Raw genomic sequence first — 18,492 nt, forward strand, 5'->3', positions numbered from 1 at the left:
TACTAAAATTCAGTAGGAGTCTAGTGACTACTAAAAACTTTTATGGATATAAATCAGAGTTTGACACAGGATGAAAGAGAACAATAGGTTTAACTGACRACAGTAAGTTCTGAGAGCCTCAGAGGCCTTTGAAGTGCAAAGGAGATTTTTAGGAGACTCCAGCTGTTCCACAAAGTAACAGCTCCAGTTGGATGAAGCAGCTTGCAGAAAGCTGAAGGACCATAAAATAATAATTGTAAGAACTTCATCATGCTTTAAAAAAAGACTTCTTAAAGCTACAGCAAAATGTTTCAAAACAGTTTTGAAGGAACTGTGTTTGTGGTTGCCAACTACTAGGAAGAGAATGAGAATTAGCTATCCCCATCCTTGCCATCAACAGATAGGTGCTGATGTTCAAAGGCTGCTTTTAGTTCAAATATTAATTTATCAAGTGCAGAAGTAAAGCAGTACTTACTCTTCATCCAGGCCAACAGAACGGCCAAAGAGCATTTCCAAAAAGCATTCTACAACTTCCTGAGTCCCCTGGTGAAGATACAGCTGGTTGGCTAGCAAGGAGAAGCCACGATTCTTTAAGAATTTCTCCTTCTGCTCCCTCCTTGCTCTGTTGAAATACGCATCCAACAACTAAAAATAAATGTATAATTATGATATAAGATTTAAACATTTAACACAACTTCCTTGAAAGTTAAGTTCTCAAGCCTGTAATTGGAACGGTTTGAATCAGAAGTCTCAAGACATTTTAAATTCCCGATTAAAAACCTGGATTGCTCTATCTGAAACTATGATCCACATCATCCTTGCTACACTCAACAGTTGAATTCATCCTTTTTATTTGAAGACTATCTTAGATTTTTAGTGAAGTTGGAGGGGRAGATGAAGTCACATATGTAAAAGAGCTACAGAATGCATACATAAATACATCAATTTGTTTTATATTTGTTGAATCCTGCATGTCTGTGCGCACATGTCATTTTTCAGATCATTTTGCTAATAAAGCCACATAACATTATGTAGATGCAAGACTTGACATAGGTTTGTATTTTAATTTGAAGGCTGAGAAGGTTATCATCGAAGAATGTTTTCCTTGTTAATACTATAAAAACCTCTGAAAAATGTTTTAAAACCTCAGGTCCATGCTCAGGCCATGGAGGGGTTGCTCCCCAAAAGAGCTGAAAAATCAGTCTGAAGAAGTCAAAATTTTGCTTGTATGCTACCTGAACATTGTGTTTGACATGCCTTATGTTTAAGAGAGCGAAGCAATGATGTAGAAAAAGTCAATGACTATTTACCCCAGTCATGTTATGATATACTTCCAAACTCTCTAGCTTAGATCATGGAGTACRCAACTACTGAAAGACTCTTTAGATTTTTTTCTTTAAATCACTAGGGGTTGAAAGTTCAACCCCTGCAAAATTCAGAAGTAAACCCACAAAAGCAAAGAGCAAAAGAAAAAAATACCAAGGGAACTTCATGTTTCATACATGTTAAGTAAACAAGTTCACAACTTTTTAGCTGCACACATTATATATAGGCCTACTTTAATGACGCCTTGTTGTATGAGAGGAGATGGGTGGTTCACAAGAACTATAAGATAATCAGGTTGGATAAGTTTGTCCATCACATCTTCTAGCATGATATCTGGTAGGATTAGGAGAACTCCACGCAAGAGGTCATACAATCCACAACAGATAAGCACAAGACAGTCTTCTGTAGATCTGAAGACAAAGGAATACATGTTTTACCACAGTTTGTCTACAACAGGAAACAAAAAAAGTGTACAACTAAGTGTTAGCTGATTCTTTTGGGGGGGGGGGCACGCAGGGGAGGAAGTAAATCTGATAAACATTCCTCCCATACTCCTAGTACCATTTTTTAGTACTTATTTTGGGGTGTCAGATAGCAACAGATAATGTGACCAGAACTACTTGCTTGAGATTTTTTGGTAGGTAGTGTAACACAAGTTCCCACTCCTACTATGCAAGATAGTATCAAAATTCCCGATTTTAAAAGTTGGCTGGGTAAATAATGTAAGTTTGAAACACAGCAATTGTCCAGCCTACTAAAATAATTAGTTTATGACAACCATTGAAAATATTCTATTAGTTTTCAGACTTGCTATTTTTGTAGAATAGTAATCTATTAATTTGTTTTGTTTATCTGCATACCTATCGTCAAGGCTTTCAGATTTTTTTCGAGTATTCTCACTAGCTGAAGAAAAGGCAAGACTTTCCCAGTCTTCAGGAAGCACATTCTTGTCAGCAAGGCTTGGCCAGCGTGCAACAACTGATGATCCTCCGTGAACAGAAAATGCTAAGCCCAACCCTGCAAAATTACTCTGGCTCTTCTGAAATGAGGAGAGTCCTTTCAGATTGTCTGGACGATGCAGCAATGGCTCAGGTGCAGCACTGCTGTCATCGTATTTCAGCTCCATGTCTGTTTCTTTACTCTCAAATGCATTTTCAGATAATTCTTCTTCTTTTGGAATGTCTTCAAATGTTTCAGCAGATGTTARCTCTGAGTCACAAACTGTTTTTGCAGACTCACAACTGCTAAGAAAGAGTTCCTCTTGTACTCTTTTTAAGGTTTCACTACTTCCTACAAAACCAATTTTACCCTGGAAATCACCAAGGTCACCCTTGCCAATATTCTGAAGGTCATCAATGCTCCTGCCCAATTTCTCAGTTAGCCTTTTTGGATGAACTTTAGGTGAGGAAGTAGGAGATGCTGGTAAGCTTTTGCAAAGCCTTTCAGGTGCCTGAGAGYGTATCTTCTGCTGCATGCTCGCCTTAGAAGTGTTCCCTAGAGAAATAAAGGCATCTTTAGCATGTCTTTGGCACTAGAAACAATGCTATCCCCTCAAAATTACTTTTCACATGTGTTTAACACTGATGTCCGAACTCATTTTATGTGGCAAAACAGATTCAACATCTGGCATATTATGCAGGCAAGTCATATCTTAACAAATCTAGAAAATACATAAAATGCAAAATAAAATGCATATAAACTGGARTTCCTGGGTTTACATTTTGATCCTCTTAACTAACCCTCAGTAGGAAATTATATAGAATCACAGAAACATTGATAGTGGAAGGGACCTCTAAGGTCATCTAGTCTAACCTCTCTGCTCAAAGCAGGGTTAATTAGAGCAGGTTGCTCTGTCCTCTTGTACAAGAGGTCCAATCTATCAATATACATTTTGGCTGCATGACAAAACATACAGCTCAAACTAGTTCCATTCTTTTTGCACTAAGGCACTGCATGTAGTCCAGATTTGTGAAAAAAACAAATAAACAAAAACCTACTGTGTATTTTATTTAACAYAGTTTCCTTTCAAGAGCACATCTTAATCTCAAGCAGTCAAACTTCGAGTGCCTTACAAATGCCTTGCATTAAAATACATTTGTAAGAGGGACAGTATTTTGCATACCAGCCTGTTAGAGAAAGCTTTCTAGTAGTCTAGGAAAAGGAGACTTTGCTCAGCCAAAAGTATTTTGAGAACTAGGCACCAGTTGGTTCTAATGCAATGACAACGCATAAGGAATGCTTTTATGAGTGCTATATATTTTCTGTTTGCTGACACAGATATCTATGAGCCTCTTATTGGTATAGTCACATAGATATATTGCCAGACCAAGCTACCCTGCAGACAATAGGAAGGATCTATATAGCTGCAGCCATCTCATAGCCAGGCTTGTACACATATTATGGGTAGTGCACCCAACTGCAAACCCACACGTAGGTAACATTTAAAAAGCCATGTTGGTCAGACAGCTTAACTAAATTTGGAAATTCCAATTCAGAAGCACAACGCTCAGGAACACCTTCTACTTTGGCCAAAATTTATGTTGTGAGAGATAAATGCCCACAAGTAATCTTTAATCAAAAATAATAGTTTGGTAAAATTGGTATCAAAAATACTCTGTTTAGAAGAATAAGATTTTATAATCTATATGTGGGAGAATGACCAATATCCGAAGTATAACATTGTAGTCTACTCTTCATACCACTGCTTTCTGTAAAAGACTTAAACTAATACTGTTCTAACTGAAGTAATGCTTGAAAACTCAATTTGCTTTTCTTAGGCAAAGTAGCAACAAAACAGCAATTGAAAAAGGTATTAAATTGGTAAAGTACAGGATACGGCTATGTCATAATCTGAAAATACAGCAGCTAAACTGGAGATGTAATTTGTTTCTACTACTCTACCTTGTGTATATTGAAAAACTTGCTTAGATTGTGCATTTTTAGTTAAAATTTATTCCTCATTGTAGAAGAGCTTAAAAAAGGCTTAGGTAGGAGTTACAGGATTTAGCTTTTTATTTACAGGTGATATTTGTCAATTGAATATGCAAATATAAAATTCTAAAAAATTCAGTTAAATAATTTAATTTTATAATGTCTAAAGCATCACACTTTGCTGCAGCAAGCCAACTGAAAAAGTTGAACTGGCTGAACTAATAACATCAGTGTTTTAGATGCTGAAATAATACATCTGAGAAGCTGGGAGGAGAGAAGGAAAAAAGTCTGTATCTAGTCACTAACCACTTTTTTGCTAAACTATGATACACTTTGCATTCATAGCAGAGGAATTCAAAACTGATTAAAGCAGTTATCTTTAGACCTCAAATGGTTTAGCATGCCATATAAGACTGTCAAGGAAGTTGCTCACTTGTAATTTATATAACCATTGGTACATAAATTGTTCTTTATGTTTTCCTATGTATTTTCTCTGGTATAGGAACAGTATAATATCCACAATATAAGTAAACGCTGGTATTCTAATGAACATTTAACAATTATGCTCTATTAAAAAAAAGCATCAGCTTAATGCTTTTTGGATAGGTAAGATAGCTGCTTATAGCTCACTATTTCAACTTTTCCCTGGTTAAGGCATTCTCATGCTTCTCTAGCAAGTCTGTTTAATAAATGAGATTGTTCTCAGCTATCTGGACTGCTTCACTGCCTAAGCCTACCACTTAGGAATTCAATCAAATGAATTTGGATACATGATTGACCATGTACCCAAATCAGTGCACTTTCTTGTGAAGTCAAGTAACTGGGATTCATCAATGCAGCAGTTTGTCTCAACTTGCCAATGAAGAGTAGAGGGAGCATGTTCAATTCAATCCTCCTTATTCTGCTGATCAGACATCAAGCTCCAATAAGGGGTTAGTAAGAAATATCTGTGAGAAAGCGACTCTTTAAGGCATGCTAGTCAAAGGACTGTCTTAATTCCTTATGTTTTTCCAGCATTGTTTTACCTTCCAGTGGTGAAGCTGTAAATCCAGTTGGAGTCGTAATTACAAATGCGGAACTGTCCATTGACTTCCCACCACTGCTGGAATTTCTCAGGTACATAAGCGATTCAACTTTCTCCTGAAAAATTTTACCGTCTGGAAACAAAAGATAAGGGGAAAACAATTACTTAGAAGCTTTGGAAGTTTGTATTCTTGATATACTAAGACTGATGATAACCAAGTTACATTTTAAGCTGGTCACTGGAAGCTGATGAGAAATGATCAGCTCACTAATATCTGAGAAAAAGTACAATGTTCTCCCTTTAGTGACACACCTTCAAAATTTACTTCAGAACACTGAAAGTATTAAGCTGTTTGAAAGAGCGCAAAAATGGTCCTTCCTAGCACACTGCTAGTAACAACTCTGACTTCTTACAATGTCAGAGTGTCACCCTGTTCCCAAATAGGTTAATCTAATACAGCTTAAAGTATAAAGAGAGCGCTCTATCCTTACATCTATTACTATTAGAGCACAGATGCGGACAAAAATTGTACTGCCTTTGAACAGAGACCAATTACTAAAACTGGAGTTATGTAGCCATCTGTGAAGGGAGAAAACATTTTGAACTTGGCTCAAATTCTCAGTGTTTACATAGACCAAGGCCAAGGTTGTACAAAGCTGATATTAAAGCACAGACTAGACATCTACCAGTTTCTCATTTATTAAAGACTGAGAAAGATAGCTTTAAAACAAACTAGCACATCACTCTGCCAAAGCGTTCACCTGGTACAAATATATTAAAGACAACTAGCTGTTCTAGATCAACAAAGGCTGTGATGCAGCCCTCACAGCACTAGGTACCTTCTGTAACTTGTATGCAATGCGGTGATGGTGCCTAACAATCTCATCTTAGAGTGTCCCTGACCATTCACTAGAAGTGCTCCTTGGGCCTTTTATTCAATTCAGTAAAAAAAAAACAAACCCAGAGAAGTAGAAAAGGAGATAGAACCACACATACACATTTCTGGAGAAGCTTCATTTACAGGTAAGCAAGCCATTTTTTCCCCCAAAATTTGCTTGGGCGCCAGGACATTAAACAAGCAGCAACAATCAAATTGAAATGGCAGAAATGCTTCCTAATTTGGATTTAGATCTGGTAACACAGCTAAGCTGCTACTTGCATTGATTTACATTTATAGTTTATAGAAAAAAACTCTTTGGGAACATTAGAGAAGTCTCTTCTGGTGTGGCAGTGTTCCATGAGTTCCTCTGGTAGACAGACTCTAAATTTGCGTTCTATAAGGAGTTTTACTTAAATTGGAATTCCTGATGGACTGATCCTCAAACACTCCTAATTACAGTTGTGGGTTTTTTTGTTGGTTTTTTTTCGTAAGACAGTCCTTCATACTGAATCCACATAACTTATATAACAGACCATCTACCAATTTCTCTAAGTTAGTTTGGTCTAAATAGAGGTTCTGCTTTTAAATCTTCAGATATAGCAGAAATAATGGAAGATCACACGAGGTACATTAATAACATTACCAAATTAGATTTATAATTCATGTCTGTACAACAGGATTTTTTTTTACTTAAAACCTTACCATCTCATAAACAGCTGAGTACATGCAATTGAACACCCCGATTAAATTGTTTTCACTAGAACCACAATTGCCTAAATAAGGAGGATGCCATCAGCATTGGAAAAGATACTCAAAACCTTGAATGTCTGTCATTGACATATTGCACTCTTGAACCTAAACTTCTGATGCTGCAGAATCAAGTGTATCTAGGAGTTCCCAAATTTGAGTATATTCAAAAGATATTGCATCCATACACACAGTTAATGTTACACATTCCATTTAACAGCACCAGGTTCTTTAAAGACAGAGACAATCACCAGAGAGATTATCTATAGTGGTAGACTTACCTAATAAGCCAAGCAAAAGAAGTCTAAAAAAACCTTTCAATACTGTAAACAACTTATTTTAAGTTCCAAAAGTTCAGTAATTCTGTACATACAGTTACTATATAGTAGTATCCAAAAAAGATATTCATTGAACAGTTAATTATAAGTACAGGATATTTTTTAGATTTTAGTCTAGGAGTAGAATTGTATCTTATTGTCTATATCTACTTAAGCATGATGTATCTACCTATGTGCAGGGAAAAGTAGAAGTTGGTAGGATTGTGACAAACATATGTATTAGTGGGAGGGTGAACCGCTAAGAGGAAATTGAAGACCAGTGTCAGCAATTCCAGGTCAGGGGGAGATCCAAGTACTTCTTCAATTATTTTCACAAATGACCTACAAACCTCCCGAGGCAGGGATGCAAGATGCCCTTCTTTATGTTCCTAGAAAGGAAGAGCAGTACAACTGTAAGTTACTTGTATTCTTATTTTGTTGTAAATTTGTCTTTTTTCTCCCCTTAATTACCATGCTGTAATAGAAGAACAGACAAGTAATAAAATCTGTATTCTTTAATTTGAAAGAGGTTACTGTATCTATTAAACATTACCTAAGTCTAGCACTCTTAAAATTCAGGCACAAAATATTGTATACATTATATGCAAGTTCATTTTTAGAAAAGTCTGCCTTCTACATGCTATACTACTTTGATTTGAAACCTTGGAGCCTTAGAACATGAGTCACTATTGAAATACTAGTTCTTTGTCATTATATTACATATTTATATAAAAATTAAAATAGTTTTTAATATATTTGAAATATTAGTATAATAAACTTTCTAGACAGTGCCACACTGGGACTCCTGTATTCCCACTACAACCACTATTTTTATAAACATACATATTTGAGATTGTATTGCTGGTGACATCTATAACTTCTATTTGATCAACTCTTACGCAGTTCAAGAGTGGGTATTTGAAAAAAATCTACTGAACTGAACAATGATATTTAAAACAGGACTATAATAAACTTGTGGGAACCCTTGCTTTAATAGGAGCAYGGTAACTAACTTGTTTCTAACTTCTAAATTTCACCTCTATTTTTTGGTGCCTAAGCATTTTAACTCAGACTTATGTATGAAAACACTAATTGAAATTAATTTTTAGGTGAGGTTTTCCAAGAGAATGTTTTATGCAGTTTTAGCTTCTATTCCCTCATTCCCCAGTAATTTCCAAAGTCTGTTGGCCAATTTGAGTAGTTTTTTTTTTTTTTAATTAATTTAATTCCCCCCACCACTCCGTCAGCATTTATATTAGTGTTTGCGTTCATGTGCATAAGAGAGGAAAGCGTTATGTAATATTCTATGTCTTGTCATTTGAATTAATACACATTTCAAGCAGGTAACTATACCATTAACAAGCTCTAGAAATGGGGAATAATCCATAAAAATTAAGAAATTCAAAGTTTACAGCAATAAAGATGATTAAAAGACACATACAAAAAGATCATTAAAGAGAAAAGCAGTAAGTGAATTTCATGGGTTTGTGATCAAGAGACTCAGGAATGAAAATTAATACAAAGGAGAAAACACAGTTTAGGAAAGACAAAATACACAAAACACTTCCCAAACAAGTATGCATTATGAACAAGAAGCTAATTCAAAATCATGTTCTCAAGAAGTGGCTATCAAAGGGTTTAAGCTCTTTTCCCCAAGTCCTTTTGAGAACAGCTATCTCCAGGCTGTAGAGTAAGCTACTATGGCCTCCTCACTGAGATGAGTGCTCAGTCTTTGACTACTACAATCCAATTGCCCTGTTAGCTGTGGTGAGATGCACAACAGCTAACTGCTGCTACTTGCATGGTTTCTTCTGATGCTAGTGGAGTACCCAGGCAGGTGAGCCCTCTTCTGTTAGTAGTCAACAACTATAGGGGACTTTGTCCTGTATGGGGTGCTGTGACCCTTTTCACCACAGGTGTGAGTGAAGACAGTTCAAGAAATAGTAACTGTTATTGCAATTTWACTTCAAATAAAAAAACCAACCCCCCCCACAATTTATTAAAAACTCTGCATAAGTTTCAATTTTGGTCATCACTACTTAGGGGACCTACTTCAAAAATATACTAGTATAGTTTGTGTCATATATTTTCTTGGAAGTCACACAAATTAGATCATCCCTAAAGCATAAAGCTATTGCTTTCTGAAGAGTGAGAAAGACAAGCAGTACAAAATTCTCATACAATCTGTGCTTCTCAGTAATGAGGACTTGAAGGTAAAACTAGTGAGACACATCTCAGGCCTGTAAAGGTTCACAATTTATTTCTGCTCACGTGTGCTTTGTACAGGTACCCTTGTGTCTGTGCTTTCAAATAAAACCAGATGGTTAAAATCTCTTGTCTCGTCTGTCCATCAGAAAAAAATAGCACTGCTCACTCATTACCACACAGCACCTCTTCACAGCAACAATGCCTGAAGTAGATGAAAAGCAGCTGGAAGCACAGAGGATAAGCCAGGATATAGTCTACAGAAGTAGATTTTTCAATAGCATTTAATTTCATCTTTTTTCTTCAAGTAAAACTAAGTGTTTGACAAGCACAAAATAGGATTTCAGACTGAAAGTACCTGCAGAACTTGACAAGTTAACAGGAAGTGATGTACCACTTGAGCTTTCAACAGCTGTTTCATGTTAAACATCTGTTGGTGATGGTTAGCTCTGATTAGAATTTCTAGAGCTGCTAACAGAGTTTCCCAAACACCTTCCTGAAAAACAAAAAAAACAAAACAAAATCATGGATTCAAAAATATATTTGAGTCTATACTGAGAAGTTTTAACAGATTAGAAAGATAATCACATAAAAATAGTTTCGCACCTGAGAAAAAGTAAGATACAGCAAGTGCAAGTGTGTCAGGTCAGAATTAGAAGCCATGGAGAGTCATGCTCATTAAAAGCACAGGATTAAGCATATTTTAGTGATTAAAGTTACAAAAAAAAATTACTTCTTGCCTATACTGAGTTTTGTATACCCTTTGTTTTACTAACACCAGATGGTTGTTTTCAACAGTTTTGTAAGTGGAGGGGGAAGCAAGAGGTCTTCCTCAGTTGACAGGTTTCTCTTAAAAATTAATCCATTCAAGAAACTTAAGTCATTGACATACTTTGCACATTTACTACAGAAATGAATACGCTAAGGTAACCTGCAGCATTGACAACTGGGAGCTTGATATTACTACCAACTATTCAAAGAAAAGTAAGGACCATTAATTTTGGACTATTTTAGTAGCTACTGAAATCTAACTGGAGAAATTCATTTCAGACTTTGTAATACTTTATCATCATTTTATTTAATTTGGCTTTTAGCCAAGGAAAAAAATCTCYTTCCAAAAAAGAAAGTAATTACCTTTGCTTTAGACCATATCTTCCAGTCAAGCAGCAGTTTTTCTAACAACTGAACATCTTGGATTACTGCAGTAGAATCTGTGTCAAGCATGAATTGCCCATTCTCATTTATACAGAGAATCTCATCACTGCAGCATCCTTCAAGAAGAGTCTTAGAGGGGGGAAAAAAAATTAATTTTGAAAGTTGCAAGCACAAAACAGTATAGTTGCCCTCTCAGATTTATAAAGTTCTTTAAAGGGACATCTGCCTTTTTGATAAGGAAAGCACACAGTCTACATGGCCAACTTTGAAAATAGTTAGAAGTCAGTAACAACCGGAGGCATTTTAGAAGCTTCATAAGGCATGTACACAGAATTAAAAAAATGCAGGTGCTGAACGCCAAGATGGGCACTCAACTATCAGACACTTGAAAATCTTAAATCATGACTTTGCACGTGAAGCTTCATTACTTGAAGACTATAGCCACACCTCCTAAGCTCTAAAACTTAGAAAGCTCAGCTTTCATTTTATTAGAAAAAGGGCATCCATAAGAATTCTATCCACTAGAAGACAGTCTGAGTCTCAGGGAATACTGCAGTTTTCTTCTATACGTGCAGCAAAATATTCCTGATAGGTGTTTTTATGAAAGAAGTACAAAGGGATACTTCCCATTACAGGTAAACTTTCTAGAAGTTATTGTCAAGACACTTCAAATAACCAGCAGTTATACAGACAGTTTAAAGAGCATTGTACCTTCAGCATGCAAAATCCAACAACACACTTTGGTTTGATTAACACTCGATGAACCATGGAATAGCCATTACAGTTTTCCATCTCCTGTATTCTCTGTTGATTATATTTTGTTAAAGATAGTATAAGTTGAAGTGCTAAAGCTTGAGTGTCTTCACAGCTGCTAATCTCTACAACCTGAAGAAAAAGTTTAATAAATCAGTTTAAATGAGAAACATTTAGAAAACAAAAACCTTAAAAACTTTGTTGCAGTCTTAAATCATATCTTCTGGATTTTATCTGTTTTAAAGATTTTCAGATTATGTACATATAACCTGCATTTTTGCATTGCATGCATACACACTCATTCAGATATTACCTAAAGTGACAGAATTCCTACTGTGGTAAATTATGATCTGCTAAGCAAGTAAGAGTCTCATAACAGGAATCCCTTTTTAAGAAAAATTTGGTCCACAAAATTTAAGAGGTGTCAATTTTTTCTTGGTACAGTAAGAAGTCAGTTCCTATTTATTCCATGGCTGCGTATCAGTTAACACTGCTGCACTTGCAATTATACACATTCATATATAATGTCATCTGACAGATCTGAAACATTGTTTGCTAGCTTTACTGATGCAAGTACGGGATACAGCAGGGGCTGTAGCATGTGGTTAGCATGTACTTGTACAACATAATACCTTGAATAGGGATTTTCCTCAGATTGCATTATCACATAACATGAAAGTTATAGTAAACAGTGTCATCATAACCAAAAGCCTGAACACCTGACTGTCTAGTCTAATGTGTGTTGCTTACCCCACATACACATCTTTTAGAGCACTACCAATGTCATGTAGGCATATAAAACAAATAAGTTCCAGGCTTTCATTAGTATCTTGCAGGAAATTTAATACTTCAGAGACTCTTAGCATGGATATTGGCCTCTCCACATAYAGATCACAGCAAAGAAATAATTAAGGCTCATAGCCTTAATATTTTTGAAATTAGAACTTTTATTGGACAGGATAAACCTTTGAACACTGCTACACAGCTTTCTCTCAGAAAAGCTGTCACTATTTGTTAGATAATAGTCAAAAGCACTGAATGCTACAAATGTACTTTTACATTTCTTCATACTTATACTATGAATATCCTGTTTTTAAAGTTAAAAAAGGTGCAATGAATTGGGTTTTTCTTTCTTTTTTTAATATTAATCAACATGCCACTACTGTAACACTTGGATTTAAAGATTAGAGACCAAAATGAGTTCCACAACACTTTAAAAACAAGCAAACTGTTGCCCTTTAGAAGCCGCCTCTCTATTAATTAGAATGCAACACCACCTCTTACACACTAGCAATGTTATAAACAAATTGCACAATAGAATTACAACTGTTGAAAGTCTCCTGTTTAAGACAACCTGTACAATGCAGTCTTTGCATTATGCCATAGAAAAGTTTTCCACAACAGAGTTAGAAAAAAACAAAACAAAAACCCACGCAAACACTCAGACTTTTATTAACAGGAGTAAGATGGCTATAATAGGCGTTTGGCTACCCAAGACTAAAGGAAGATCTYACAGGGCAGAGCACACAACTCCCCCATATCTCCTTACCCTAGCAAAGAGGAAAACAAATGCACCAGTTCCTCCAATTTCATGGAGTATGCCCTGAAGGGTTTTATATTCAACAGGTTGAAGTATTTTCAGGTGATGAGAATCCAACACACCACTCTGAACTTCTTTTGAACTGAAAGGTCGCTGAGAAGGTATAGTTTTCACTTGACTTTTCAGTCGAATAACAGGTTCGTATATGGTGTACTGACCAGGGCAACATGTGGTATAAACAACAGCAAGACTTTCCTGAAACAAGAGAAGTTTATAAGCCAGATTAAGAAAGTTAAACTGATTATTTAATATGAGAGGGGAAAAACCCTCACCTAACAGCAAGTAGTAAATTTGGAAGTTCATTTCTACTTTACTCTCATCCTGCTCAGTTTTGTATGGATGTGTATGCACTAAAGTAACAGGATTCCCAAATTTTAGCACAGCTACTTGATAGCTACACCAGAGAAAGTTAAGAAAACACTAAAAACCCAAGGATCTTCCTCTCATCATCTGAAGCAGCATCAGCACTATTTCATATAAAAACAAAGTTGCTGACAGAGTTAAAAGAAAAGACTACACAGAAGTATTGGGTAAAGTTTGTTTCCCTTTCTAAAAATGGGCAGATGCCTTAGTGTCCAAAATAGAAAATAAACATTTTGAAAAATAGCAGCTAAGTCTTTAACAGTAAAATTGTTCTTCAATCAGCTATGCCGTAAGAGAATCTCAATAGAGGATTACATACTTAAAACTACAGAAGTTTCTTTACTGATGAAAAGACTTGGATCAAAACCAAAACTCCTATCAAAGGCAACTGACTCATTTTTACAGAAGGTGTAAAATGATCATACTTGGAATGCATTTATCTACAAGAGAGATAACAGTTAAGTCATTTTTATTTTCTATGCAAGAGTGCAAGAGATCAATTCACTTCTGAGCAGTTCTACTTTCCGGTTACTTGGAGTTTTGTGAAACAAAGTAGGCATAAAAGTTGCATGATGCTAATTTATTAGGCTTTTCACCTAGTTCACTCATCCCTTCTTAACCCATTCAAAATTTAGTGCCCACGTTTATAAGGAGCACATCCAGACAGAACAAGCTTTTGCCTACAGCTACAGCACTGCTGTAGAACAAGATTAGGAAAAAATCCCTCTAGGGGAGACAGTTCATATAGCAGAAGCTACCAGTGGATCAAGATAATACCCCAAATATAATAGGCTCTATTGATATGGTAATTTTCTCTTCTTCTTTTTCTAGTATAACTATATATCTATATCTGCAAAGCTACAAGTCAGGGAAGAAAAGGTAAGACCTCTTAGCAGGAAAACTACTTTTCAGCCAAACTCAATGCAAATCTAATCCTTCTCAAAACCCCCAGAGAACTGGGATTCTATTCTCTTTCTTGCTTCCTGTTAGAGTACACTAAATACTGCCCTGCCCCCCCACACCATCTATCAGGTTTTAATGTTTAAAAGGTTAACTAAGCTAAGCTGTCCTTGTCTACCTTTATGCCAATGGAGAAACTAGGCAACTACTCATCTTAAAGTAGGTGCTTAAAACAGTTCAGGAGGTGCCTGCTTCTCAAATACAGAAACACTACAGTATTGTAAAAGTTGTGACATCTAAAAGTTGTCACAATCCAGACTAGAGAAAGAAATTCCACATAGGCTGTCCATTTCAACTCCCATTGAAATAAGTGGAAAGAACAAGCAGTGATTTTATTAAGAGTTGAATTTGCTCCTGCTTACTTTGAGAAAGTGAAGCACCTTGGGGGGGGGGGGCAGCAAGCAAGAAACATGTTCCCATTCTCTTAATCAGTTCTAGGAGAAGAACCATTTTTAAGTTGAAACTTACAACTAAAGGTCCAACATCTACTTCCTTTTTTGTCATGAAGAGCTCCTTAATTTGTTCACATTGTAGAATATCTTTACTTATGTACTTAGAGCAATCAGTCAGTGTTTTGCCATATTTACAAGGCATTACAGATGTGAAGTCTGGTCCACAGGCATATAAATAGAATGCTTCCTCTGGTCCAATCTTTGCACCTAAAAAATCCAGAAGAGAAGTCTTTAAATTCTCAGTACACAGTAAAGCAAAACTCAGACATTGGGTAGTAGACTGCATCAGAGACTTTACAAGGAAGATAACCGGCTAGTTTTTGTAGGACTTGCTCATCAGAAACAACTAGTGCAGTCTGATGCTTATTAACTACTGTAAATCAGTGACTTCTGACACATGCTGCAGGCCAGATCAATTCAGTGGCAGGGGTAACTGAAACTAAGTCAGGAAGATGATATGGATGAACTGAAAACCAGCATGTCAGAATCAACTATAATGCCTTTTTTCTGTAATTGACAAGATAATCTATCCAAGCACCCTCAAAGTTTTCAAAGCATAGCAAGATTACAGATAACAATACGCTACAACATCATGGAGAGTTGGATAGCACTACTCAGAAGGATTCAACAATGGTAAAAGTTCATTTACCATTGGAGGGAAAGAGTAAATTTGATTTACCAAGGGAGGGAAGAGAAAAAACTACATAGCAAATGGAAGACAAAAATGGACCTCCTTCCCCTTTTCAGATAGGAAGGCAAGCACTTTCCAGGTCATCTGTTTTTAAGATTGTTTCTTCAAAAGAAGCATCTCTTAGTTGGTTAAGATTCCTAAGAAGTTCAGCTGTTCTGTTGTTAAATAGTTGTCCAAATGTCTGAGCATAATTAGTTTGTAACCTCATGTTGAACAACTACGTACTTCCAGAAAGATCCAGATCTATGATGTGTGGGAGCATGACAACAATACAGCAGTAAATCCAGCGCTCTCTGGAGGAATCTGTTTTGCAGACACATGGCAGTCAGTATAGATCCAGGAGGTGGAGCTGACCTTTCCCACAAGCAGCTCATCTACAGCATGCATTTATATTCATATTCTCCCTAATATATTACACTGCTAAAGAATGTATTGTTGCTTTTACTGTAATAAGTTAGCATGTTTATGCCAGCTTGGAAAACCATAAAAACTAAGCTTTAATGGAAAGAAGGAGGGAGATGAAATGAAGGTTTATGCAAGTTTAAAAAGAAAAAAAAAAGCAGTAAGTATACAAGTACCATTAAAGAGAAGCAGATTTCCAAGATCCCATCTACCAGACAATCGAAGCAAGTCTTCTTGAGAGGATGTACAGTGGCCAATCATACAAAAGGTTTTATTACTGTCAGATGATAAACTTGTTTTCCTTGGTAGTGTATAATCTAAATTAATCTCACATTTCCTAAAAACAGATATAAAGAAGTATATATAAATATTGAGAACTGTTCAAAATTGCTACCTAAGGTATTCAGCCTAAACTTATAACACATTTTAATATTTAGTTATCAAAATTAAATTACTCAAGCTGTTATCAACTCCTAGGAGCCTTGGAATGCAGTTAAATTAGTGTAACTTATGTGTGTATATATATAAATACTATCTAAAATGGGGGAAAGAGGGATGGAGTCACAACTGGGGTTGCCATGCAGTCAGAATTTTCTAGATAGGAGTTTCCTTCCCTCTTCCCTCCCTGACCTCAATGAAGAAATAAATATACACACATGCACTCCTGAGTGACATTACGCACTTTTTTTTTAATATATCACAATTTGTCAAGGATTTCTACTGTTCCTAAAGAACCAGAGGCCTTTGACTATGTCACTGCACAAGTCTGTAGCTCACAACATAAGCTGAAAAATATTGTGTCCAGAATTTTCTTGTGCAGGCGAACCTTGTCAGAGCTTATGCATACCCTCTGTGCTGTAGAGCCATGGGCAATAAGCATGATACTCTCAGGAAGCATCCTATAAACCTAATGTGCGTTTACATGGACAGAACGATTGAACTGTAAAGGTCATTTAAAATTTCCTGGAAGAGTCTAACACTGCACATATTAGCAAATTGGGCACTSTCTATATGGAGTGGCCTCGTTAACTGCACATGTGCAGAACAGTATTTTCAGTTTTCCCAGTATCTCCATATTTGGGCTTTATTGCACATCTGTATGCACAGACTGAACAATGGGGAATCAAGTTTCTTAAAATTTAACTACGTGTTTTGATCTGTTCTAGAAACTAAGTATTATACTTTAAAATTGTACAAGTAACCTGGGAATCAAGTTGTAATCAAGAAAAATAATGTGCTTTTTCTCAGATACAGCTTTATTACAAAGATTCCTGAAGTGACTTGTTTACTAACCAGATTCTAAAGAAATTTTAACCCTAAGAAAGCAAGAGTAAAGAATTATGGAACATCTAAGTGTTTTAGGACATAGCATTTTGACCATCTATTTTGAGTACAAAGTCTTCATAGTTTAGACTTTAGGAACAGAAGGAAAACCACAATATTAAATTCCTTTTCCAACCAATGGATATTTCTTGCAGGCCCAGACTCAAACCTAGCATCAGGTACTTCAGTTAGGGGCATGGTCCTTAAGCTTTCAGTGGAAAAAGTACTTTCTGCTGCCAATTCAGATCTTAGGTCAGCAGGTATATTTTTCAGAACTTCTCCCCTGCTTATTTCTTTCAACTACACAGAAAATCCAAGGAAGCTTTTTTTTTTTTTTAAGAGGACAAAATGATTGTCTTCTCTTCACCTCCTATTCATTTCTCTTTTCAAGAATATCGCCAGTACCTGAACTATACCTCCTTAATTCTGATTAACTTAACCAAAAAGATCATGCCCTCTAACTTCATTGTATTGCTTTTTTTGGATCTTATTCTCAAAATCATGTAGTACTTACCTCCCTTACTTATTCCTGATCAGGAATCTTTTGTTCAAACACAGCCCAAGGCAGATCTGTTTTTATTCAAAGAAATCAGGACAATACTGGACATGAGGGGTATCTTGCTAGGAATTTCCTTTCCTACCCCAAAAAACTACTTCAGCCTGCACTAAAGTAGCATAGATGTTTACATCTACTAGTTTACGTCTTCCTAAAAAGATGACAGAAAGACCTAGGTGCAACTGATGTATAATTTACCTCTGACCAGAAACCCACAGCAACAGCTTTCCATGGATATTTTTCTTGCCCTCTGGCTGCTGCAGATATGTTAGTGCCAAATGCTGCCACTTGCCCACAAGGAAAACATTCTCTGGAGATTCAGCCTGTGCCAGCAGACCAGCTTTCATCTCGTCATTTGGATCCATGCACATACTATGAAAATAACAGAAGAGGAAGAACAAGTGTTTGTTTTCAAACCTGCATTTTTAAAATCTAAATCTGCATTTTTTGACCTCATAGCAGTTTAAGTTATACCGCTTAACTTTCACAAGCAATTTTTTTTTAAGTAACAACTCTGTATTTAGAAGCTAAACATAAGCCAGGGAAATCCTCAGATTATGGCTTCAATTTAGTTATTTAACCTGCCTGCATGAATCTGCTTACATTTTAAATAAGGATAATATCATCTCTATTTTACAGAAAAGTTAAGTTCAGTTTATTGAAAAAAAATGCAGATGCCCTGTGAAATAAAGTGTTCTAAGACTGCAGCTTCAGACCCATTTTAAGGATCCATTATTTGCAGGAATTAATCTTACAAACACCTTTTAAAATCATTTTGAAACATGGATTCCCATTTACATTTGTTGGGTCACCTTCATTAATACTTCA

General features: G+C 36.0%; 1 protein-coding gene across 11 annotated transcripts in view; it reads right to left on the minus strand.

The window, feature by feature from the left end:
- LYST (lysosomal trafficking regulator) overlaps positions 1 to 18,492 on the minus strand; it is a 99,984-nt gene that overhangs the window by 30,516 nt on the left and 50,976 nt on the right. For all 11 annotated transcript variants that reach the window (XR_003252998.1, XR_003252999.1, XM_026062775.1 and 8 more), the window contains 12 exons: positions 17,863 to 18,036; positions 15,962 to 16,122; positions 14,709 to 14,899; positions 12,867 to 13,112; positions 11,276 to 11,449; positions 10,544 to 10,693; positions 9,768 to 9,905; positions 7,395 to 7,593; positions 5,262 to 5,393; positions 2,166 to 2,799; positions 1,538 to 1,715; positions 455 to 624 (listed from right to left, as the gene is read on the minus strand). Coding sequence is in view for 9 of the 11 variants with exons in the window: in XM_026062775.1 (XP_025918560.1) it covers positions 455 to 624; positions 1,538 to 1,715; positions 2,166 to 2,799; positions 5,262 to 5,393; positions 7,395 to 7,593; positions 9,768 to 9,905; positions 10,544 to 10,693; positions 11,276 to 11,449; positions 12,867 to 13,112; positions 14,709 to 14,899; positions 15,962 to 16,122; positions 17,863 to 18,036 (2,547 nt within the window). In the remaining 2 variants the exon portion in view is untranslated. The remainder of the gene's footprint in view (positions 1 to 454; positions 625 to 1,537; positions 1,716 to 2,165; positions 2,800 to 5,261; positions 5,394 to 7,394; positions 7,594 to 9,767; positions 9,906 to 10,543; positions 10,694 to 11,275; positions 11,450 to 12,866; positions 13,113 to 14,708; positions 14,900 to 15,961; positions 16,123 to 17,862; positions 18,037 to 18,492) is intronic.

Source organism: Apteryx rowi, unplaced genomic scaffold (genome assembly GCF_003343035.1).
Source record: "Apteryx rowi isolate R43461 unplaced genomic scaffold, aptRow1 scaffold_193, whole genome shotgun sequence".
Classification (NCBI taxonomy): domain Eukaryota; kingdom Metazoa; phylum Chordata; class Aves; order Apterygiformes; family Apterygidae; genus Apteryx; species Apteryx rowi.